The following is a 26,657-nucleotide window of genomic DNA, read 5'->3' on the forward strand; positions in this document are numbered from 1 at the left end:
CACTACAGTCTCTGTCTCCTAAAGGTGACAATGGACCCTGCTTTTTCCTCTCTGTGCAACTGTGGTAGTTCTGAATTTCCCTCCTTGTCACTTGCCACAGTGGTACCTTCTTCACTCCTAGACTGTCATTGCTTGGTCTTTTAGTATCCCCGTAACTAAATAGGTGTGCTGAACCCCCAATCCCATCCTGCCTCCCCCAGGCACTTCTACTGTCATCCAGTGACAGAGCATATGGCAACAGGCAGTGAAAGGGTTGGGCATGAGGCAAAGCTGCCAGACAGGCATGAGAAAGCAAACGAGGGGAGTGGGGGCCAGGGATCTGGAGTAAACTGGTATGAGGTGGAAAGTGAAGAACGATGAGAGAAATATCTCTTCTTGAAGGTTTCACTATTCTTGTTTGGTAGACCTAAGTGCAGAAGAGTACATGAGAGAGATCTTGAGATAGTCTGCAGGAAAAAATTGATTTTTAAGTCTGATTTGGAATTGTGCTGAACCAAAAAATGTGAATTCAAAACCAAATTTTGGCAAAACCAGAGCAGATTAGTGAAAATGGCTTATTTTGAAAACCTTCATTTGAGGGTGCATCTTGCTGAATTTGCTTTGTAGGTACAGTGTCTCATGACTTAGAGGGTTGAAGGATTCTTTAAATGACTGTAGACGGTCCAGAAAATATTATCATTAATGGTTCCAGAGATGGCTGTTTCCAGTAACATGGATGTACCCATTGTGCTGTTATCAATCAGATATAGACTGAGGAGCTTCAGCAGCTCAGCATTTTATTATATTTGGGCCTTTTGGCCCAAATATAATAAAATGTGCTCGGCTGTGCACACATTTTTTATGTGTACAACTTTACTCCCAGTGTAACAAGAAGTTTAACACACCAGAAAATGTATTCAGAAAAGTGAGTAAAACTGTGTACACAAATTAACCCTCCTCCATGCAAATCCCATGTTAATCAAGGCATTAGCTATTACTCCCCAGTGCAGGGGGGTACCATATGTACTATGTACTATGTCACTGAGGCCAACCAATGGCAGCGGTAGCCCCTGTGACATAGTAAGGGCAAAGGGCCGTCGGCGCCATTTTGATTACTAGCAGCCGATGGCCCAAGTGCAGGAGATCACTCCTGGACCCCTGCTGGACCACCAGGGACTTTTGGCAAGTCTGGGGGGGGGGGGGGTCAGGAGGGTGGGGGGTTGTAGTAAATTAATTTGGCAGGTCTTGGGGGGAGGGGGGTCAGGAGGGTAGGGGGTTGTAGTTAGATTTCTAGTTTGTTTGTTTTTTTTATATTCGCTCCATAAGATGCACAGACATTTCCCCCCCACTTTCGGGGAAAAAAAGTGGGTCTTATGGAGCGAAAAATACAGTATATAGACTTAATTCATCTTTCAGAGAGACTTTTTTAAGGGCTCAAATAGAGCAACACACAAGACCCTCGGCACCAAATTCAGAATCTCTTGTGTGCCTGTAAGAGTGTGAAACCACTTTATCTGACTAACTTTTCCTCATTAAATGTGCCTTCTTAATGGCCCAACCATAAGACAAAACGGAGCTGGATCCTCAAACTCTACAGCCCCTGTACAAGAAAGGAGCCTGAGAGGCTCTCCCTTCTTGATTCTCTGAGGTCCACAAACTTAAGGAAGTCTGGGATAATCCAGTGCTCCCAAAATCACTGAGTTCTGAACACTGGCTACTTTCTGCAGCACTTGCCCCACTAGTGGCCACAGCAGAAGGATATACAGGAGACAGTGAAAAGGCCATGAATGCATTAGAGCATTTAGCTCTTGCAATTCTTCCTCTCTTCTGTGGCTGAAAAACCTGCCCACATTGGCGTTCTTTCTTGTTGCTATAAGGTTCATGATAGGTCGTCCCCTATCTGTCCAGAATTAGGGGAAGGCTACCTTCGACCATTTCCAGTCTCTGGATCCAGGATGTGACAACTCGAGAAGTCTGCATGAATATTCTCCTCCCCTCTATATGGTCTTGTGATCGTGCCTGCGCATGCCTCTCTGCCTAAAAAATGAGAAAACTTGCTTTCTTGGCCACTCGAGTACTCGTGGTACCACCTTGATGATTCACATACGCCACTACTGTCACATTGTCTGAGAGGATTAAACTGGCCTGACCTTGAATGACATGGACAAAATCTTGTATGGCTTTTCTTCTGGCCTTTGACGCCACGTGATTGATGAAGCAGATGGCTTACAGGTTACCACTGGGACTCAATCAGTTTCTGTAAGGGCCTGCATGTTTGCCTTTGCCCAGGTCATCGGTTCCAAGGCTGCTAAAGACTTGGAAGCCCTGGGACTCCAGACTGACATGAGATTGCACACTTGCCTCTGCACCTTGAGATTTCTTCCAATCATGCACACACGCCCGTTCTTTATATCGAATTAGACGTCCATACAATCCAAGGACTGAATTGGGTTTCAGTTTTTCACAAAATTCACCACCCCGACCAGTGCTGCAAAAGTTATTTCACGCTGGCAGTGGAAGACCATCTCTCTTCCTGCATTTTCATCTAGATCAGATCAATGTCCAGATAAGGATGTATCAGAATGCCCTCCTGATATTAAGGTTGCCACTACCATGGTCATAACTTTTTATTTTTTTATAATTTTATTTAAACCATTTTATGACGTACATATTTAAAACTGTCAATATAATACTGTGATTTTCTACAATAGCACTTAACACACATGGATCAAAAAGATAAACCAAAATGAGTAGCCTAAGAAGACAAGCCATTCTTGCTTATAAAAGCTAAGGTTTATTTATTTATTTATTTATTTAAATTATTTTATTATACCGATGCTCAAGACCAGGTCTTATCGTACCAGTTTACAATGAACTAGGGGGAAAAACCAGTTAACAATGAAAGCAAGAAATTACATTATAACAGGGAATGTGGAACTTGGTTGTTAGAGAAAAGGATAGGTTAAACAATTTCTAACTGGAGAACAGAGCAAAACTGCAGAACAGAGCAAGGTTCTATATACCTTGATACATTTCAGGCAATTTCATGTCAAAATGTAAGCGTGCCTAACTCATGCCAAACCAGAAAAAGTATGGTAGGGACCCAAAATTAAATCATATTTAAGTTTTATTTTTTTAAATCATATCCAAGCTTCTCCAAATTTGCGCCATCCCCTACCTGGGCCTGCCAATAATCTAGAACTAGTTCTAGTTTCCAAAAGGTAGCTATAATAAAACGGGCTGTATTTGACCAGGATACTTAACCCTTGCCACCAACCCAAAAGGGCTAATAATGGTTCCACAAAATAGGAAGCCCCAGAATTTCGGCAAGCTGCTGTATTACTTGTGCCCAAAATTGTTGCACCTTTTGGCAGACCCATCACATATAAAAGTTTGCACTTACCTCCCCACAACCTCTACAACAAACATTATTGGCTCCAGGAAAAATCTTAGAATAGAAAAATGGGGTGCAATAAGTTCTATGTGGCAATTTAACCATCAATTCAGTTCATCTGGTACGTATTGAAATTCTTTCCAGATAGTTTTCCACGCTTTAGCATCTAAAGTAAAATTTGTCTATGTTCTATGTGTCTGATATAATTTGTAGTGTCTTCACGGTATTTCCTTAATACACCTCAGTATATTGCTCTGAAACTTTTAGCCGAGGCCCCTGAGTCGCTTAAAAAATCTTCCTTACCTTCAGACATCTTAAGGGTTTAATCAAGTCAAAATGGTTCCTAAGAGCATTCCTCAATTGTAGATAAAAAGCATAAAATTAGGGAGAAAGCTCAAACTCCTGACTAAGCAAATTAAAGGACTGAAACCCTAATTCATCTCATAATTGAATTAAGATTAAGCCCTTGTCCCCCATCATGATCATAACTTTCAAGAACATTCTGCGGGCTGTAACCATCCAAAAGATAGTGCCCTGAACTAGAAATGACCACTGGGAATCGCAAAGTGAAGGAATCTTTAATCTGCCTCCCTGATGTGGCTTAGAATATAAGAATTGTCATACTCATCCAGAGAATGGTCCATCAAGCCCAGTATTCGGTTTCCAACAGTGGCCAATTCAGGTCACCAATAGTAGATAGCTCTTATGCTGCTAACAATCAAGGATAAGTAGTGGCTTTTCCCAATTCTGTCTGGTTTATACCATTGTATGGATTTTTCCTCCAAGAACTGTTCAAACCTTTTTTAACCGAGCTATGCTAGCTACTTTTACCACATCTTCCGGCAGTGAATTCCAGAGCTTAATTGTGCGTTGAATGAAAAAGATTGTCTGATTTGTTTTAAATGTTCTACTTACTAACTTCATGAATATCCCCTAGTTTTTATATTATCTGAAAGCGTAAACAACCAGTTCACAATTACCTGTTCTATTCTAATCATGATTTTATAAACCTCCATCATATCCCCCCTCAGCCGTCTCTTCTCCAAGCTTGAACAGCCCTAACCTCTTCAGCCTTTCCTCATAGGGGAGCTGTTCCATCCCCTTTATCATTTTGGTCGCCCTTCTCTGTACCTTTTCCAGTTCAACCATATCATTTTTTGTGATGCGGTGACTAGAATTGCACACAGTACTCTAGGTGTGGTCTCACCATGGAGTGATACAGAGGTATAATCATTCTCCATTTCTTTCCTACTGATGCCTAATATTCTGTTAGCTTTTTGCCCATTGCCACACACTGAGCCAAGGATTTCAAAGTACTGTCCACAATGATGCCCAGATCTTGTCCTGGGAGGCAACTCCTTATATGGACCATAACATTGTATAACTACGAAGTGGGTTACTTTTCCCTATGTGCACTTTGAAATTTAATGTGGACAAGTACATCGACTATTTGGATGCCCAATTTCCCAGTTTCACAAGGTGTTCCTGCAATTTCTCACATTCCACTTGTGATTTCTCTACTTGGAATAATTTAGTGTCATCTGCAGATTTTATCACCTTACCGTTTCAGATCATTTATAAATATATTAAAAAGCACAGTCCCAGTATAGATCCCTGAGGCACTCCACTGTTTACCTTTCTCCACTGAGAAAACTGACCATTCATTCCTACTCTTTGTTTCCTATCTTTTAACCAGTTTAAAGTCTACAATAAGACATTGCCTATTATCCCATGACTTATTTTTCTCAGGAGTGTCTCATGAGGGGCTTTGTCAAATACCTTCTGAAAATGCAAATACACTATATCAATTGGATCACCGTTATCTACATGTGTATTAACACTTTCAAAAAATATAGCAAATTGGTGAGACTAGAATTCTCTACAAAGCACAACGCACTACAAGAAATGCCAGCAAATTGCACCTAGCCATACCCCCCTCTTCCTTCAGCTAAGCTTACCAACACTAGGAATAGAGCCTTCTCCATTGTGGGAACGAAAGCATGGAACTCCCTACCAGACTACTTAAGCACACTCAGCGACATCAAATCATTCAAAAAGGAACTCAAAACCTGGATATTCAGGCAAACATTCAAAGATGGTGTTGGCTAACTGACCGCCTACTAGACTCTATTTGTACAATGTTTGTTCTCTGTATTACCTGTCCGTAGATGTTTTGTATACTGTAATACCTGTTCAGTTTGCCTGTATAATGAATGATTTATTGCGTTCACTTAAGTTCAATTAGTTCCCGGTTAAATTGTTCATCATCTGTAATAAGTTGTTAAATTGTAAACCGGAGTGAAGGCAGCTTGCTATACCTCGGTATATAAAAGATTCTAAATAAAAAATAAATAAAATCTTGTGTAAATCCATGCTGGCTGTGTCCCATAAAAACATAAGCTATGCCATACTGGGTCAGAACAAGGGTTCATCAAGCCCAGTATCCTGTCTCCATCAGTAGCCAATGTAAGTCACAGGTACCTGGCAAGTACCCAAACATTAAATAAATCCCATGCTACTAAAGCCAGCAACAATTGATGGCTATTCCCTATTGATTAATAGCAGTTTATGGTCTTCCCCTCCAGGGATCTATCCAACTCTTTTTTTTTTTTTTAAACCCAGCTACACTAGATTCCTTAACCACATCCTCTGTTAATGAATTCCAAGCTTAATTGTGCAATGAGTGAAAAAGAATTTTATCCAATTTGTTTTAAATTGCCTCTTGCTAACTTATGGATTGCCCCCTACTCCTTGTATTATCCCAAAGGGTAAATAACTATTTCACATTTACCCATTCAAGTCCTTTCATGATTTTGTAGACCTCTATCAGATCCCACCTCAGCTGTCTCTTTTCCAAGCTGAACAGCCATAAAGTCTTTAGCCTTTCCTCAGAGGAGATCCATTCCATGACCTTTTTCATTTTGATTGCCCTTCTCTTTACTTTCTCCAGTTCAACTATATCTTTTTTGAGATGTGGCGACCAGAACTGCACACAGTAGTCAAGGTGTGGTCTCACCGTTGAGCGATACAGAAGCATTATGATATTCCCCATTTTATTCCCCATTCCCTTCATAATAATTCCTAGCATTGTTTGTTTTTTGACCACCGCAGCACACTGAGCCGACAGTTTGATGTATTATCCACTATGACGCCTAGATCTTTTTCCTGGGTGGTAACTCCTAAAATGGAAGCTAACATTGTGTATCCACCTCATGGGTTATAGTACCCTGGTATAGAGTCCATGAAGCTAGGGTGGGAGTACATTGCAGATCATCTTTGTGAGACTTTGCTCACTCTAAATGATCTCAAATCTTCACTGAGGTGTACTGTGTTGTTCATTCATCTGCATGTCAAACTGGCCACAAAACCCTAAACCACCACCAAAACATCACCTCGAGTTATTAGCTGGACCTCCTATAAATAGGACTCTATAACAGGATACTATCAAGCTAGGGTGAGAAAACATTGTAGAAACTTCATCTTTGTGAGACTTTGCTCACTCTAAATGATGTCAAATCTTCACTGATGTGTACTGTGCTGTTCGTACATCTCATGCTGCTTGTCAAACTGGCCTCCAAACCATAAACCACCACCAAAACCTCACCTCGAGTTATTGGCTGGCCCTCCCGTAGTGATCTAAATAGTTGACTACTATGAAGGCCTTATAAAGAGGCCCTCTCCTTTATCATAAACACGCCCCTTGTCCTTACCACAGGCGTTATCCATGCAAAATTATAGCAAGTTTGCAGCTGAGGCAACAGGGAGGGTAAAGTGACTTGCCCAAGATCACAAGGAGTGACAGTGGGATTTGAACCTTGGTTTCCCAGATTGTAGTCCACTGATCTAACCCTAGCCTAGACTACTCCTCCATTGGTGACAGGAAACAGATTGCTCCTTTCTGGTAGGTGAGCATAACCCGCTTATGTTACATCATGGCCTAAGTGACTGTAGTCTGATCTGGTCAAATAGGAACATTTTCAGAACAATTACATTTAATTTGTCTGTTTATATTGGGCCAAAAGTGTTATAAAGATGTGGCAAATGATATAGAGGTTTGGACTGATAGTCTTGTGAATTACATTTCATTTATAAGTTGGTGCATCTTTCTTAGAGCTGTTTTAAAACAAAACAGACAATGAAAAAGTTTATGACCAGAGGTTTCTTGTTTATGTTTATAATTTATATTTTTTCATTACAGAACAATGTTAGAGTAAAATTTGAACATCGGGGTGAAAAGAGGTAAGATGGAAAAAGATAAACCATCTTAATGCATTTCTGCTGCAGGTTGTTTTTTTTTTTATTGAAAACTGATCTTTAGATGTCCCAAATGAACTATTTAATATCCTGCATAGATAGTATTGTAGTCTTCTTTGGGAGGCGCAGTCTAGAAATATGAAAATAAATAAAATAAATGATTGTGGAAATGTAAAGGCTGCAGAGGTGCTGAAGGCTATATGAGCAAGAGTCAGTGCAGAATGATTTCAACCAGATTAAACTGAAGCCCATGATGTGCACTGGTTGAGTTACAGAGGTGACTGGAGATAGGAAAAGTGGTACTTTTATCGCAATAATATCAGTGTTTTTCTTACAGTATCATATGGTTGCAAACTTTAGCATACGTTTACCATTACTTTTTAGTATGGCTTTATTTAAAATATTTAATTTTTATTTTGAAAAGGAATTCGGTATCTGCATTTATTAAATATGCTTTGCAGAATAGTTACTTTTTATACTTGATGCAGCAGAAAAGATATGCATCTGTTCCAGAGGTAATCTCCAATGAAATCTACATTAATATCTAGGTTTTGCCCTTTACAAAAGAAAAATAAGAGAAATGTATTTTAAACAGTCGAAAGGCAGTACTTTTCCCACCAAATATAATGCAAAGCCAGCATTATTGTAACAAATTGGAATTGTTGCATTCTGCACCGAACAATCTCTTGATTGAAAGGCACGGAATATAAGCACTTGAGTAAATCAAATAAATAAATACATTAATTGGGTAGTTTGTATCGGAGACAGATTTACTTTTAATCAAATGTACCAACAATAACTTGGACATTTTCAATTCCAAGAAGATACTAAAACTCCACATTATTAAAGAGTTGGAATTAGAATGCTGTGTTTTTCCAACTGGGCAGATGCTCATGCAGCTTTTATGCTTAGTAATACATATCGTGCTCCAAATATAAATGGATGCCTGCACAAAAAAATCTCTGTGGTGCGATAATAGTGTTATAAAAAAGAAATGAAAAGAAGAAAATCATTTTAGTAATGTATTTCCTTCAAGAGTTGTATTTATGGCATTTTACTGAATGTGCTTGGTTACAGTAGGGCAGAAGAATGTTGCTTTGAATTGTAGTTGTTTTTCAGATCATGGGGCATTATTTCCTTAGCTTTTTCCTCAAGGTTTTTTGTTATGGAAATTTTTAAATACATAGGAAATCTTTAATTTAAACAGGAGATGAACAGAACTACTAATGCCGTACCTTGTTACAGAGCTCTATATGTCTTTATGTCCCCAATGACACTGAAGTGTAACCTTTGATTTCCATTGTAGAATCCTGCAATTCTCCAGGCCGGTGAGACTAGAAGACCTTCTTTCTAAAGCTAAAGTTGCCTTTGGGCAGCCTATGGACCTGCATTATACCAATAATGAGGTAATTGATAAGTCCTACAAATAACATTACATTTTGACTGCTCAGTTTAATCTGATAATTATTTTCAGTTTGATCAGGGAACATTTCAACATCTACATCAAATGCAATTGATTACATTCACTGGAATCTAGAAGTTAGAACATGCAGTTTCTCTGTGGACAAGCAGGACAAAAATTAGCCACGCAAATGGGTGGTGATGTTCAACAGCGCCGGCACAAACCTACCGTCTCAAAGCCCAGAAAGATAAACCTTTCTGAGCATGTGCGAGAGTTCCTGTGCAAGTCTGATCAGTTGAATTTCTTTCATTGAACCGAAAGGACACAAGACTGCTCTCACTCACTCGACTGCATTATTTTGTTGAAATCGTTTTGTCTCTTTAAGTTCATTTTTATATTTTTGTTCTTGTTTTCAGAGTCTCCTCAGGTAAAAAAAAAAAAAAAAAAAAAGAATTTAATTTAGGGGAGGAAGTCAGGCAGACAATCCTTTGTGCCAAACACCAGCCACAAAATAGCATCCTTAGATTTTCAGAAACTTTGTTTAAGATGCTCCTTGATACCACCAGTTATGAGCCCTCTGTCAAAATACGCTGCAGGCCATTAAGTACTACAGTGCAAGGTAACCTATGAGATTTCACCATTGGCGAAAAGTAAAGCAGCTTCCTTAGCCATACTAGTACCTAAGAAATAAAGTTCAAAGTTGCTAAATCCAATTCATCATTTCTTTCTCATAGAAGCAAGGTCAGGTGTCCATCTAGCCATATATCATGGCATTGGGACAATAAGCTGATGCATAAATATACAGCGCAAAGGACTTGTAAATATTCAACTCCTTCCATACCAAGTTTTTTGCCACTGACCACTTGGCCCTAAGCCACACAGCGCTGAAGCACATGGCACTGACCATATCAGATTCCAAAGCACTAAAATTAGATTCCTCTCAAGTTCTAGTATCTGAATTGAATGCCTCTTCAATAGTATTTCTCTCAAATACAAATAATGCATTTGTACAAAATTCGTGGTTGTAATTTGTATCTAAATATGTTAGATATAAAGAGCCATCCTGAAGAAACAACTCCTATACTAGAAAAATACTATCAACAGTTAGAGTCCTCATCGTCAGTCTTACCATTGTCTGAGACCCTGGAGGAAAAGAGTAAATCTGTCTTCTCCGTTGCCTTCTGTGTTCCTAGTCCAGGTTATAGACTCACCTTCTGAACACTAAGGTATGCCAGACACATCAGGTCTTCCTCCAGATCTCGATCCTGAAATCCCCCCCCAGCAGCAATACACTGCCTGATGATTTGTCTTATTCACTTATCCTTCAGAAGATGGCTCAGTCCATTCCTTTTACCTTACAAGAGGACTCAGAGATATCTGAACACTTCCCAGGAGTTCTAAAATATATTAAAACACCAAAACTAACCAGATGCTCAAGACCTGGCTCTTTGCAAAAGCATACACTTAATTTTTCACTATACCTCACCTCTGTCCCCACTCTCCACACTCCTCCCCTGTTTCCCATTCTACCGCCCCTCTCTCCCCTCCCCTTTTCTCCGCCACCTTCTTTTCTTTCTCTCTGCCCCCCTCTTTCCTCGCTCTCCTCCCTTCTCTTCCCCATCTTATCTCCTAGCCTGATTAAAATTAACCTCACAGTTTTCTTTCTTTTGTACATATGTATATAATTGCAAATTTTGTTTATAATTTTATTGCAAAACTTCCCATGTTATTGTTCCCCCCTCTCGTTAATGCCTTGTTGTCATGTTTTTACTGTTCAATGTAAAGCGCCATGCCGTGCGTTTGTTTTTGCGTTACAATGTGAACCGATATGATATCCTGGATGAATGTCGGTATATAAAAATTTTAAATAAATAAATAAATAAAATAGATGATCATCAGACCAAGATATGGGGTTGCTCATCTATCTACACAGCTCATGACCAAAAGAATCCATTTAAAATATAGAGCTACGGACTGCCCAGGCTATGACAAGATGCAGTTGGTGCATGATTCAGCGCTGAGAAGAACTAAGAAGCGTATGATCTATGCACATAACCTACCAGGGAAAGAATGTAGGCTTCTTGTTAGGGGTTAAACGATTTACCAATCTATCATGTTACAGAGAAGAATATCACTGCACACTACTTATACTATATTTTACAAAACTAAAAAGGATGACTCAGTCGTTACCATCAGGAATCCCTTCTAAACTGCATTCCCTGTACATACCAGGATCATTTCAGACGATGGGTTATGTTCCCTATCCAGCAGATGGAGTCAGAACAGATTTCTGGGAGGAGGTGCTACATTACCTCACTACCCACGTCATCATCCCCAGTATCTTTCTGACTCCAGCAGATGCGGGTGGGGGAACTTGAGTTCCCCACAACTTTGTCTTAGTTATTACTTTTTTTCTCTCTCATTTTCTTTTAAGGGATCAAGTAAAAGGTTATATATATATTGTGTTTCCAATTAAAGAAATTAGTAAGTAAAAAAAAAAAAAAATAAAAATATTTTTTTTCTTTCACAAAACTTACGGTTGGAGTGACGGTTTGTTACCTCACCGGGGCTTGCTTACAAGCCTTTTTCTCTTTCTTTCTTTCTTTTCTCTCGTTTTGTGTTCGGCTGGGGTAAGTGTTTTCTTTTTTATTAAATTTTAGGTTACTTCAGCGTATTCTTCGTCGAAATTTCGACCGCGGGTGCACGCTGGTGGTCCAGCCTCTCCCCACACTTCCCCCTCCTCCCTCCACAACGCTCTCTAGTCGACCCGCGGTCCCGCGAAGTTCATTCCCCGGGGCCGCCGGCTGCCGGGAAGGAGATTCCCCGGCAGTCCTTCGGGTCGACAGGGGGGAGTTTTTCTTCACTTCTTGCAGTTTTTTTTCTCAGCGCGAGGCAAATCTTGCCGCGCTTGTTCACCCCTCCCCCTCTCCCCTCAGCGTTTTTCAATGCCGCGCTCGGCGGCTTGTGTAGCCTGCGGCCGGCAGGGAGTTAAAATCACCAGGGAGGGGCGTTGTTCGGACTGCCTCCCCGACGGGGAGACATGTCCTACTGAGGGGGACGCCGAGAGAACTTCTGACCGCGACTCAAGAAAACGACAGGCCCCGTTCCCGATCAGCACAGAAACGGCGGCCATTTTAATGTCAGACTCCGAAGCGGGGTTATCAGAGGAGGATTCTCCGATTATTCCACCACCTCCTTCGAGGAGTCAGCGGAACTTAGCAGATTCTGGACACCGGGAGGGTGAGGCCTCGGGGGCCCCTTCCGGAGGTTTCTCTGCTTTTTCTCCTGAGTTTATTGTTTTAATGCACAAAGCTTTTCTTCATTTCAGGGATGCTTCTTCGGACATTCCTGGTCCCTCTCCTCCGAAGTTGGCTCGGTTAGGGGGATCCCCCTCTCAAGGAACTTCTTCTCCCTCTGCTCTTCCACCTCAACCTTCCAAGGATCCTCCAGCTCCGGTTGGGTGTCCAGGGGGTGACCCTTTGGTAGATCCTTCAGGCGATGACCCCACTCTGCTTTCCCATCTTGAGGGAGATGATCCAAGGATCCTACGCATTTTTCAATCGGAAGAATTAGAGGACCTGATTCCTCATATTCTGACGGAAATGGACATCGACCCTCCACCAGAGCCTGTTGGACCACAACCAAACGTTAGGAAGGGTGACCCTCTCCTTGCTGGTCTAAGACCTTTGGCCAAGGCTTTTCCAACTCATCCTTCTTTTCTCCAACTCATTTCCCGTGAGTGGGATACTCCTGAGGCCACCCTCAGAGTTAGTAGAGCTATGGAGAAGCTCTACCCACTCCCACAGGATTTTCTGGACATCCTCAAAGTTCCTGCCGTGGACTCGGCAGTATCAGCAGTGACCAAACACACTACCATACCGGTCACGGGAGGTACGGCTCTGAAAGACACTCAGGATAGAAAATTGGAAGTCTTTCTCAAAAGGATTTTTGAAGTTTCCGCACTAGGTATGCGAGCGTCCATTTGCAGTGCTCTTGCTCAGAGAGCAGGTCTGCGCTGGGTACAGCAGTTGCTTACCTCACAGGAGTTACCAGATGCTGAGGCCCTACAGGCGGATCGGCTGGAGGCCGTGATGGCATATGGGGCGGATGCCTTTTATGACCTACTCAGAGTCCTCGCCCGTTCCATGGTAGCGGCAGTCTCAGCTCGACGCCTACTTTGGCTGCGAAACTGGTCTGCGGACGCATCCTCTAAAACGCGCCTGGGATCCCTTCCCTTCAAGGGTAAGTTCCTTTTTGGGGAAGATTTGGATCAGATCATTAAATCTTTGAATGAGAATTCAGTTCATAAGCTTCCGGAAGATCGTCCACGATCCTCAAGGTTTTCCTACTCTTCTTCCAGATCTCGATACAGGAATCAGCGGAGGACACGAAACACTCGTCAACAAGCTCCTCGGAACCCATCCTCTCGTTCAGGCTCCTGGAACCGGCCCTTTCGAGGGCGCCGTCCCGGCAGGGAGGGTCAGGGACGGGGTTCCTCTAATTCCTCCTCTTTCAAGACAAATCAATGATGCCAGTCGGACCCACGACCCGGTTCCCCGGCTGGGGGGCCGGATCTCTCTCTTTTACAGCGAGTGGGTCCAAATTACATCAGACCAGTGGGTCCTGGATATTCTAAAGAACGGCTACGCATTGGATTTTGTCCATCCGCCCAGAGACAGGTTCCTTTTCTCTCCTTGCGGATCCAGTTACAAGCAAGAAGCTGTCGCTTCCACTCTCGACCGACTTTCCAGACTGGGAGCGATATCACCTGTTCCTCCCTACGATTGGGGTCGAGGTCATTACTCCATCTATTTTGTTGTCCCAAAGAAGGAGGGTACCTTTCGTCCCATCCTGGACCTCAAGATGTTGAACAGGTCTCTTCGAGTTCCCCGTTTTCACATGGAGACTCTTCGATCAGTTCTAGCAGCGGTACATCGAGGAGAATTTCTAGCTTCCTTGGATCTCACCGAGGCCTACTTGCATATTCCTATTCTCAAGGATCATCACCGCTACCTAAGATTCAAGATCTTAGGTCAACATTTTCAGTTCCGAGCCTTACCTTTCGGTCTCGCGACGGCTCCATGGGTCTTTACGAAAATCATGGTAGTGGTGGCAGCTGCCTTGCGCCGGCAGGGCGTTCTGGTACACCCTTACCTAGACGATTGGCTCATACGAGCGAAGTCATGGGACCAGGGTTGCCGGATGGTCAGAATAGTGCTCCGCATGCTCCAGTCTCTCGGGTGGATTGTCAACTATGCCAAGAGTCACCTAGTTCCTTCCCAGTCCCTGGAATTTCTGGGGGCACATTTCGACACGAAACAGGGCATGGTATTCCTCAAGAAAGAAAGGGCTCAGTCCCTTCGCGATCAGGTTCTCCGATTCTTGGATCTTCAAGAACCCACAGCATGGGATTATCTTCAACTCCTGGGCACGATGGCCTCCACTATCGATCTTGTCCCTTGGGCCTTTGCCCACCTCCGTCCTCTTCAGAGGTCTCTGCTCTCCAGATGGAAGCCGGCCTCACGAGATTACCAGATGGTACTCCCAATTTCGATGGCTACCGTCAACAGTCTTCACTGGTGGCTAGAATACCGAAACCTAGCTCAGGGAGTCTCTCTGGACATACCGGAGTGGATAGTGGTCACCACGGATGCCAGTCTATCAGGATGGGGAGCGGTCTGTCAGGAGAGCTCCCTACAAGGTCGATGGACGGTGGAACAAGCCCGCTGGCCCATCAACCGACTGGAGATCAGAGCGGTACGTCTGGCGTTAAAGGGGTTCCTTTCTCGGTTGCGTCACAGAGCGGTCAGGGTTCTTTCCGACAATGCGACTACAGTGTCCTACATCAACAGACAGGGGGGCACGCGAAGTCTTCAAGTATCCTTGGAAGCGGACAAATTAATGCACTGGGCGGAAAGGCATCTGTCGCGTCTGGCAGCCTCCCACATTGCGGGAGTAGACAATATACAGGCGGACTTCCTAAGTCGTCGACGCCTGGATCCCGGAGAATGGGAACTCTCGGGGGAGGCGATGGATTTGATAATCTCTCGATGGGGTCCTCCCCACCTGGATCTCATGGCCACAGCAAGCAATGCAAAGACTCCGCGTTTCTTCAGTCGCAGAAGAGAACACGGCGCGGAAGGAATCGATACTCTAGTTCTGCCTTGGCTGCGGAACATTCTACTTTGTCTTCCCACCGTGGCCTCTTGTAGGAAAAGTTGTTCGAAGAATCGAGAATCACCACGGTCCAGTGGTCCTCGTGGCGCCGGAGTGGCCTCGCCGACCGTGGTTTGCGGATCTTCTTCTCCTGACCACGGAAGGCCCTCTACGTCTCAGCCACATTCCACGACTACTACGGCAGGGGCCCATATTTTTGGAGCAGGCCGATCGCTTCTGTCTAGCGGCCTGGCTTTTGAGAGGCGCAAACTGAGGCATAGAGGTTACCAGGAAGAGGTCATTTCGACTCTATTGCTTGCTCGTAAAAGATCTACTTCAGTCACTTATGTAAGAGTTTGGAAGGTATTCGAAAATTGGTGCGGGTCTCACGACATTCAGCCTACCAATGCGTCCGTATCGCAAATTCTCTCCTTCCTTCAGGAAGGACTAGATCTCGGTCTCGCTTACAACTCTCTTCGAGTACAGGTCGCGGCTCTGGGCGCCCTCATATAGTGGTGAGGGATCGCGTCTCTCCTCTCATCCGGATGTGGGTCGTTTCCTTAGAGGGGTGCGTCACTTGAAACCTCCGTTACGTCCTCCTTGTCCTTCCTGGAATCTGAACTTAGTTCTACGAGCACTTAGCGGTTCACCTTTTGAACCCTTAAGATTTTCCTCTCTTAAGGATCTGACTTTTAAAACTATTTTCTTGGTTGCAATCTGTTCAGCGCGACGCATTTCAGAACTACAGGCGCTATCCTGTCGAGAACCGTATCTCCGTTTTTCTGATGACGGAGTATCTCTCCGCACGGTTCCATCTTTTCTTCCTAAAGTGGTTTCGGCCTTCCACCTTAATCAGTCAGTTGAGTTGCCTTCCTTCAAATCAAACGAACCCAGGGATTTGCGTTTTCTGGATGTAAAGCGATGCCTGTTGCGTTACTTAGAAGTTACTAATGAGTTCCGTCTTTCCGACCATCTCTTCGTTCTCTGGTCGGGTCCCAGGAAGGGTCACATGGCATCCAAAACGTCTATCGCTCGCTGGCTGAAGGGGATGATTGCTTCGGCTTATATTGGTTCTGGTAAGCAACCTCCTTTGGGGGTTAAGGCACATTCTGTTCGCGCTCAGGTGGCGTCCTGGGCAGAGTCTAGCTCTGTTTCAGTCCAGGAGATTTGCAGAGCGGCGACGTGGAAGTCTCTCCATATTTTCGCAAGACATTATCGTCTGGATGTTTCCGCACCACCAGACGGTTCTTTTGGGGATCGAGTCATTCGAGCAGGGCTATCCACGGCCCGCCCATAGGAGGGAAGCTTGGGTACATCCCATCGTCTGAAATGATCCTGGTATGTACAGGGAAAAGAAAATTATTCCTTACCTGCTAATTTTCGTTCCTGTAATACCATGGATCATTCCAGACACCCTCCCGTTACTATTGAAAGTCTTTAATTAGGGTGGGCTATCTCTGCTCTACTGTGCTCGTCTCATTTTTCTGCTTGTTCTAGCACTCAGAGTTGTTTTGTTCAATATTTATGTGTTAGCAAGTTTTTCTGTGAAGGTTATTATTCTGGTTATTTAACATTTAAAAAAAAATATATATATATATTTTTTTTTGTTTGGTTCAATACAGTTACTTGATCCCTCTCTTCCTCTTGGGCTTGGCTTTGCTAGGCTAGATACTGGGGATGATGACGTGGGTAGTGAGGTAATGTAGCACCTCCTCCCAGAAATCTGTTCTGACTCCATCTGCTGGATAGGGAACATAACCCATCGTCTGGAATGATCCATGGTATTACAGGAACGAAAATTAGCAGGTAAGGAATAATTTTCTTATCCTATTTTTCAGAAACAGATGAGTGTTCCAAATAGCTGATTAAATCTATTTATGATAACTTTGACACTTATTTGAGAGCTTCAGCAGTAGCTATAGCAACAAGAAGATTGACTTGGTTTAAAGCAGCTGCCTCAGAAGAAGTCCACAACAAGCTAACAGATGCCTGTTGCTCTGATTTTTTTATTTTATTATGTATTTTTCAAAACATATAGCCACCTATAACTGAGCCCTAGGTGGTATACAAATATACATTCATGATAAAATCATACAAACAGGACACATACATTACAATAACAATGCCAGAAAGAAATACATGATGAGTGACTTCCAGAGGCATCAAATTGTAGATCCTCATAAGAATGCAGTGCCAAAAAGAAATAGGAACCTAAAACTTTCCATACTGGGTCAGACCAAAGGCCCATCCAGCCTAGTGTCCTCTTTCCAAAAGTGGCCAGCCCAGGTCACGAGTACCTGGCAGATCCAAAAGATTGATAGATACCCTGCTGCTTATCCCAGGGATAAGCTGTGGATTTCCCCAAGTTCATGAACATTTCTTCCAGGAACTTCTCCAAAACTTTTTAAAACTCAGCTACACTAACATCTTTTACCACATTTCTCCGGCAATGAGTTATATGCTGAGTAAAAAACAAAATAGTCTCCTTTAGTCTTAAATGTACTTAGTAACTTCCCCTAGTCTTTGTACTTTTTGAAAGAGTGAACAACTGATTCGTGTTTACCCGTTTAAGGCCACTCATTATTTTATAGACCTCTTTTATAACCCCACACAGACATTTCTTCTGCAAGCTGAAGTCATTAACATGGAGAGTTAGTAAGTGCGCTCCACTAGCAGTCCCGTTCCCCCCCCAATAACACACGGAGACATTCATTGGTATGAAAATAGGCCGCAGTTTATTATATATAACCCCAGCCCTTACAATCAACAATTTAACAGAATTGGCCCCTATTTCCCTTTACCCCCTTCCCCTTTGTCCTTCACCACCTTGTCCCCCAGTGGTGAAGATCGGCCCCTCCCCCCTTGCCGCCTACGCCGCCTCAAACCAGCGAGAACAAGCTCTAACCGGAATCTTTAGCCCTGCAGTTCACCGGCCATCCGATTATAGCAGCCGCCCCCCCAACTGCCCGAGGCACTCCCCGCCCCCCCCCCCCCCCCCCCCCAAACCAACAACCCCACAGCATTCCAATATAACATGGGCTCGGGTTAACCGCCACTAACAAGCCGACCTATGGTTGGATAACAGGGGACGGCGCAGAAGGCCCTGAGGGGAAGGCACTAATATTGCCTTGCCTCTTCTTACCCATGACCTCACTGCTGGCCTTAAGAAATAAGAAGAGATATCAGGCGCAGAAGACTTCCCTAAAGGGCTCGCCCCTTTGGGGTGCAATTTTGGTGCCACAAGGCAGCAGATCTTATATAGGCAGATGAAAGCAGCCGCCTCTCTCCCTGCAAGAACTCAGGGTTGCCTCTGCTGGTGTATACTTCTCTCTATCCCAGCTTTCACCACAGGGCAGCAGATCTTCTACAGGCAGGAGTCCCTTGAAGACATCAGCAGCTGCATCTCTCACCCCAGGAACGAAGGATTGTCTCTGCTGCTTTATGCTTCTCTCTCTCACTGAACCATACCTTCTGATGACCTTTATTTATTTATTTGTCAAATGTTTATATAATGCGTAAAAGGCACCGCACTAAGCTGGTTCAGGTCTTTCCTCCATAACAGGACATACAAGGTCAAAATCAACAATGAAGAGTCCCCACCCTTCTTCTCTATGTTGGGAGTTCCCCAAGGCTCGTCACTATCCCCAACCCTCTTCAATATTTACCTGCTCCCACTCTGCCATCTCCTCTCCAATCTCAATCTAGTTTTCTATCTGTACGCAGACGACGTACAAATTCTTTTACCTATCACCGAATCTTTAAACAAAACCTTCGAGTTCTGGGACACCTGCCTCAAATCCATAAACAACCTGCTATCAAGCCTCAACTTGATCCTGAACACTAAAAAGACGGAATATCTACTCATCTCTCACGACGGCTTTTGCACTCTGCCCAACACCCATCCTGCAACCCTTCCCACTTTCTCCTCCCAGGTCAGAAATTTGGGAGTCCTCATGGATAAACAGCTCAACTTCAAAACCTTTATCAACAACACAACCAAAGACTGCTTCTTCAAACTCCAAGTTTTAAAACGGCTCAGACCCCTCCTCCACTTTCACGACTTCCGCACAGTACTTCAGGCAATAATCTTCTCAAAAATAGACTATTGCAACTCTCTTCTGATCGGCCTCCCTGCAAACTCTATCAAGCCATTACAGATGGTGCAAAATGCCGCAGCCAGAATTCTAACTAGATCTAAAAAATGGGACCACATCACTCCCATCCTAAGGAATCTTCACTGGCTCCCCATCTACTACAGAATCCTGTTCAAAACTCTAACCGTCACCCATAAAGCAATATTCAACATCACACCTTTGGTACTCAAGATCCCTCTTAGACTCCACTTACCATCCAGGCCGGTAAGATCAGCATACAAAGATACACTTCATGTCCCCTTTCTAAAAACAACTTTAGAATGAGAGCCCTTTCAGCCTCTGGGCCAAAACACTGGAACTCTCTTCCTCCAGACCTTTGGCTTGAACACTGCCCGGTCACTTTTAAAAAAAGACTCAAAACCTGGTTGTTTAATCAGGCCTTCCCCGATTAGATCATGAGCAGCACTTCTGACTCTTCCTAGCAATTAGACCGTTCAGCCTAAAAAATTTCAGGCCCAGATTTTAGTTCCATTCTATCTTACACTTTCCTAGTCGTCAAGAGTTAGCTTTATTCTTAGATTCGGATGCTCTCTTAGCATCTTATTATGTAGCAGAGTGACACACCGATAGCATCTTATTATATGTTACAGATACACCATGTCGTATACCTCAGTTCCTCTATCCTAGTATTATTTAATCCATTGTTGTCTTTATCCCCAGTAGTCTGTTCTTAGCCCAAGATTTGAGTCTTTGATATCACGGGCTTATTTATTTATACGATTCGTTTTATGATATTGGAATAACTTGTATACTAGTATCATTGTAATTACTCTATTCTGATGCTCTGTTACTGCTTCAACTTAATCTGCTCTTCTGAAGCTCTGTTTCCAATCAATGGAACTGCTCTTTAGGAAGCATTTACTGTTCAATGTATTACTGTTCAACTTATTCCGGACTGTTACTGTTCAATGTAATTGCTCTCTTCTGAAGCACTGTTACTGTTCTTTTAATGCCCTTTTTTGAAGCATTGTTACTGTTCAATGTAATCCGAACTGTTATTGTTCAATGTAATTGCTCTCTTCGGAAGCACTGTTACTGTTCAATGTAAACCGAACTGATTTGTAACTTTTTACAAGAATTTCGGTATATAAAATTGTTAAATAAATAAATAAATAAATAATGCATATCAGTATTTCTCAGCGATTTCCAATTTTACACTCATAAAATCATAAATACAAAAGCATGAAATAGACAATAAAACAACAAACAATCAAAATAAGACACAAGAATCTGGATAGGTGTTCAGGTGAGCACCTACCCAGACATTAGAAACATTATCCCCATTTATAAGCACTAGGTCAAGTATCACACCCCCCTTGTGGGATCCATCAGTCTTTGAGAGAGCCTCTTGAAGGGCATCCACTGCCTTTATACCTCTTTCAGATTCTGCAGTTGGGATACTCCAATCCACAAGTGGCAGATTAAAATCTCCAAGCAACACCTTCTCCCTTCTTTCCCACCTTTTGGATGTCATCTATCCGATTCCTGTCTAGTTCTTCTGTTTGATTTGGAGGCCTGTATTCCATTTCATTGTAAATAGAAACACCATCTTCTTGTTTTAGGATGGCCCATAGTGCTTATTCCATACCCACTCCTCTTGCATTTCCATTGCTTGGATACAGTTTTTTGACATAAAAAGCTACTTATCCCCCCCTTTTCTGTTTCTTCTGTCCTTCCTTATCAGGTTGTAGTCCGGTTTGCCCATATTCCAACCATGAAACTCACCGAACCATTTCTTTGTACATCTCCCTCCACCAGTAGGACCTGCAGATCCAGTATTTTATTGCCCAAACGATGAACATTTTGTGGATATAGCTTTCTAGCTTTTGTCCCTTGGTATGCTGCTCTTCATAATCACCATTTCTTTCTTTCTTTTTTTTTAAATATTTATTTATTTATAAATTTTACAAAATAAAACACAAGAATCGTGTACCAGAAAAGGAATGAGAAATGTGCCTAGTAATAAAGAATAATGAACATCATATTTAACTACAAGTTAACATAAGAAAAAAAAGGTAAACATTCCCACACATATCTCAAAATAATTATAGGAAAAAAAAAGCGATAAAACTCTGAAAAAGGAAAATAGAGAAGCAGATCAGACATCACAGTTCCAATGAGCTTCTTGGACATGCAAATCTAAAAACAATCGCAGTTGAGAAGGTTCAAAGTAAAGGTAATTAAAGTTAAGATATTTAACAAAGCGTTTACATAATAATCACCATTTCTGATCGTGGCTTAAGTGTAGAAAAATGAGCTGATTGACTTTTTTTTCTCCTCCCATTTCTTGTATTTGTTGGGGTTGACATTCTACGATCATTGGCTGCCTCCTGCCACCCCCCCTCTCCCCTTCTCTAGTTTAAAAGCCTGATAGTGTGTGATCTAAATTTCTTTCATTGGATCCACTTTCCTGCCTCTGACAATGTTGCCATCTTTATTGTATAGCCTCCAACATATCCAAAATCATTATTTACACCATATTTTGAGCCATGTATTGAAATTATCTCTATGGGTTAGCCTTTTCTTCCCATGAACAGGAAATAGCCTTTGCCATGTGTCTAATCTTCTTTCCTAGATTCTTGAAATCTTTCTGTACTGCTTGAATACTCTTTCTAGTGAGGTCACCGGTCCCCAGATGGGTGATAACACTGCTTTCTGCTTTGTTACTGTGTTACATATTGTTCTTTGTAAAGGCCTCGCCTATATATTCCTTGTTATAAGTTACTTGTAAACCGGCACGATGTGCAAACGGTTGCCGGTATATAAAATAAAATAAATAAAAATAAAAAATAAATTGCATTGACTACCTGGTTTACATTTCTACCAGCTGAAGATCTTGTATCCCCTTCAAAATGAGTTCCCAAATTAGTTTCTCTGATGACCGAGTCTTTGAGCAGAAGGAGCTTTCTTTTATGACATTTGATAGTGTTAAAAGGTTACCGGGTGCATTGGGTGTCCTGTTTCCTTTGACACCACTTCATTTTCTATTGCTGGAGCATCTTCATTTCCCAGTTCAGAAAAAGCATTTTGTAAGGGTGTCATTGGGGAGAGTGAGTGTCTGTTCTTTGCAGGCTACATTGTACCAGAGCCCACCATAATCCATTTATTGCTGGATTCCTGATTCCTCTGCAGGAGTGGGGGTGGATATCCTGGATGCTGCACACTCTGGGGAAATTGGATGTCTCTGGCACAGGGTCTTATTCTACCAGAGTCTACTGTAAAACATTTATTCCAAGGTTTCAGAATCCTTTGTGGGGATTGTCTCTGGACGCTTCAAGGTAGAGGAAGGTTTTTGAAACTCAGCCACTTCCTTTCTCAAATGAATCTGCTCATTTTTCATAGCAACAGCTTCAAATGGCATGCTTTGGGACTGAAGCACCACAATTGTTACACTGACGAAGAGACATTCTGCTAAGAGGCTCAGCAAATACGACTTGATTTGTGTTATCTTGATTAGAATGCAAATTGAAAGATTGATACTTTGTCCTAATATTCAGTTATTAAGGATATCTTGAAAACCTGACTGGTTAGGTGTGCCTCCAGGAGAGGGTTGGGAAACACTGTAGAAGAGTTTTACTTTTCTGCTTAGAACAACAAAACATTGAAGAATGATTTATTAGTTAGTTGTCTCTTTTAATCAGATCAAACAGGGTCTTCCAGTGGGTAAACAAATTCTTTCTGCTTGGCTTTTGAACTGTATTACTTTTTTATTACAAGTGTAGATCTCCCTGGCAGAGTCAAAGTGCATCAAATTCGAGCAATTGCAACATTCAACATTCTACCTCAATACAGATTATCTGTAAAACAGTTGCTTGGTCATCTATACACACTTCCATTAAATACTACAGCCTAGAAAAAGACACCCTTGCAGTCAATGCCTTTGGCCAAGCAGTACTTAAAAATCTATTTAAATAATAGTTACAACTCTCCACCTTCCTCTTCTCATTAGGTTGCCAAAGAATCACGAAAGGAATTTAGATATTCAGTTTGGGAGTCTCTCTTAGTGTGGCCGATTTTTAAGAACATAAGAAATTGCCATGCTGGGTCAGACCAAGGGTCATCAAGCCCAACATCCTGTTTCCACCAGAGGCCAAACCAGGCCACAAGAACCTGGCAATTACCCAAACACTAAGAAGATCCCATGCCACTGATGCAATTAATAGCAGTGGCTATTCCCTAAGTATAATTGATTAATAGCCGTTAATGGACTTCCAAGAACTTATCCAAACCTTTTTTGAACCCAGCTACACTAACTGCACTAACCACATCCTCTGGCAACAAATTCCAGAGTTTAATTGTGCATTGAGTGAAAAGAATTTTCTCCGATTAGTCTTAAATGTGCTACTTGCTAACTTCATGGAATGCCCCCTAGTCCTTCTATTATTCAAAAGTGTAAATAACCGATTCACATCTACTCGTTCAAGACCTCTCATGATCTTAAAGACCTCTATCATATCCCCCCTCAGCCGTTTCTTCTCCAAGCTGAACAACCCTAACCTCTTCGGCCTTTCCTCATAGGGGAGCTGTTCCATCCCCTTTATCATTTTGGTTGCCCTTCTCTGTACCTTCTCCATCACAGCTATATCTTTTTTGAGATGCGGTGACCAGAATTGTACACCTTCCTCTACCTTGAAGTGTCCAGAGACAATCCCCACAAAGGATTCTGAAACCTTGGAATAAATGTTTTACATTCCAGGTGCAGTCTCACCATGGAGCGGTATAGAAGCATTATGACATTTTCCGTTTTATTAACCATTCCCTTCCTAATAGTTCCTAACATTCTGTTTGCTTTTTTGACTGCTGCAGCACAGCAGTCAAAAAAGTTGCATTTGTCCCGTTTGTCCATGGAGAAAGCAAAGTTGCTTAAATGTTACACATGTTCTCTATAGATGGCAGGACAAAATAGCCACATAATACCACCCTCTTCCCTTAGAATTAAAAGTTGAGCTAATGAAATGAGTGAGAAGACTCGTGTGGGGCCAGTACGCAGGATCTCCCAGGCATGCTCAGGAAAGTTTATTTTTCTGAGTTTTGAGAGAGCAAGTCTATGCTAGCACTGTCAGATGATGTCACCCTGCTTGTGTGGCTGTTTTGTCCTGCTGTCTACGGAGAGCACCTGTTACAGGTAAGCAACTTCACTTTCTGTTTAGAGGTTACATCCACTCCATGGTGGTTTTTTGTTTGTGGCTCCCAGTTGTCTGCTACTGTGGAAAATACAGATGCACTTGAAGTTTGTTTTTTCTGTCTTTATATTTTGTACAGGTAAAAGTTAGAAAAATAACTATATGAATATATCTGAAGGAAGGAATTGAAGGAGATGAGACAAAAACAATTATAAAAAGAAAAATTAAGTTAAAAAAAAATGTAAAAGCAAAATTCTTTGCTTTTAAGAAAGCAGATGCATTTGTTCATGTGTATAAATAGAAAGCAAAAACTGAAAGAAGATGAAAACAATAAAAGTTTTGAACTAGATTATTCAAAGTGTATAAAAAAGCAGAAAAATATGAGCAGAGAGCATGAAAAGTATAAAAGAAGTGCCATGCTGGGTGAGTCCAGTGATCCATTGAGCCAGCATCCTGTCTGATGGTGGCCATTCCGAGTCACTTGCAAGTACATAGCAGATCCCAATGGGAAATCCATTCCATATTGATCACTCCCAGAAGATAAATACTATAAAACTAGAAGCTGTAATGTTGCTTAGCTAGTCAAATGCATTATACATCTCTATGTATAGGGTACTTAATGCAGTGGGATAGCTCCTCAATGACTAGATTGTCCAGTTGCTAGTTGGAAGACCTGTAATAGGTGTTCTGAGAGCAAGGAGTTCATCAATCACATCAATCCCTCCTCCCCATATGGAGTTGAATTCATTAACTTAATGATAGGATGGGGGCATGCTGGCAGCATGCAGGAACTACTGCGCATGCGTAGTGGAGCTTAAGATTCTCCCAGAAAGGTCCGGATTGGCACCATCAGGATGGCATCGCCCAGTTGTATGACTGGAGAACTGCTGAACTCTGAGAGCACTCAGTACAAGTAATTAATTTTGTTATCTGATAAGCCAGTTTCTGTGTTCTGTGTTCCAGGATTGCAAAGTTAGCAGATTTGAGTCAGTCATCTGAAAAGTGATATCATTTAAATGCACCACATTTGATTCCAATATTATTTAAACCATACACCGTCAAAACGTTTTTCTTGAAATATTAAACTACATCACTTGAGCCATGGTACCAAAGAAATCAGGCTTTCTAAGGCTGTGGCTATGAGGATCCAAAGCTTAATAAACAGGCCTTATGTACTTCTGTAACTTGTTTTATATCCCGGCCTTCTCTTTTTCTAAATGTGAGGTATCTGGACTGAAATGATAAAAATGTGTTAAGTTAATGTTTAAGGCTAGACATTGTCGATAGGTATGCAGAAGCAGTACCGAGGAATGATACTGAGACATGAAACCATTTACAGCCTGCTGATCCACATATCTCAGCGGGTGATAGTTACATATATAATTGGAAACAGAAACAGTTAATATGTTGTGTGAGCTCTTTAATTTGCAAAAAGTTAAATTCATGCAAAAGGTCCTCCTCCTCTCCTCTTCAAGACTTGGAGGGATATAGGGGGAAAATCTCCCTCCACCTCTTCCTTCCCCTAAAAGCATTGGAGAGTGGGGGGGAGCGATGTCTCCCCCCCCCCCCCCAGAAATCACTGAATTATTGGAGGTTGCAGGGAATTCACACCCCCCCCCCCCCCCCGAAACCATTGGTGGGGGAGGGGGAAGAAGCTAGACCCCTGGATGACTCAACCCAAATCCCTCTCCCCTTCGCCTACCTGTTGCATCCCTCCTCACCTGCAGAGATCAGTGGGAGGAGGTAGTTTGACGTTTTTGTATCCTTTTCTGTGGTGCTGGTGGCAATAGAAGCAGCAGCAGCAAGCAACTCCTTGAAGGAGACCTCAAGCATAGGGCCTATCAATTAGCCTGGGTTTGCGGGCCTTGCAGCCGTCCTGCACAAGTTTCCATGCTAACAGGAACCCTAGCAGAGGACTGAGCTGCATGCAACGGGTGAGCCCTGTGCTTCAGTTCTCATCAAGAAGTTGCTGCTGCCAGTCCTATGAGGAAAGGCTGAAGAGGTTAGGGCTGTTCAGCTTGGAGAAGAGACGGCTGAGGGGGGATATGATAGAGGTCTTTAAGATCATGAGAGGTCTTGAATGAGTAGATGTGACTCGGTTATTTACACTTTCGAATAATAGAAGGACTAGGGGCCATTCCATGAAGTTAGCAAGTAACACATTTAAGACTAATCGGAGAAAATTCTTTTTCACT

At 42.5% G+C, this 26,657-nt stretch overlaps 1 protein-coding gene across 2 annotated transcripts in view; it reads left to right on the plus strand.

Annotated features, from left to right (window-relative positions):
* MAP3K2 (mitogen-activated protein kinase kinase kinase 2) overlaps nucleotides 1-26,657 on the plus strand; it is a 222,912-nt gene that overhangs the window by 90,643 nt on the left and 105,612 nt on the right. For both annotated transcript variants that reach the window (XM_029605132.1, XM_029605131.1), the window contains 2 exons: nucleotides 7,572-7,612; nucleotides 8,934-9,033. In XM_029605132.1, the coding sequence (XP_029460992.1) occupies nucleotides 7,572-7,612; nucleotides 8,934-9,033 (141 nt within the window). The remainder of the gene's footprint in view (nucleotides 1-7,571; nucleotides 7,613-8,933; nucleotides 9,034-26,657) is intronic.

Source organism: Rhinatrema bivittatum, chromosome 6 (assembly GCF_901001135.1).
Source record: "Rhinatrema bivittatum chromosome 6, aRhiBiv1.1, whole genome shotgun sequence".
NCBI classification, from domain to species: domain Eukaryota; kingdom Metazoa; phylum Chordata; class Amphibia; order Gymnophiona; family Rhinatrematidae; genus Rhinatrema; species Rhinatrema bivittatum.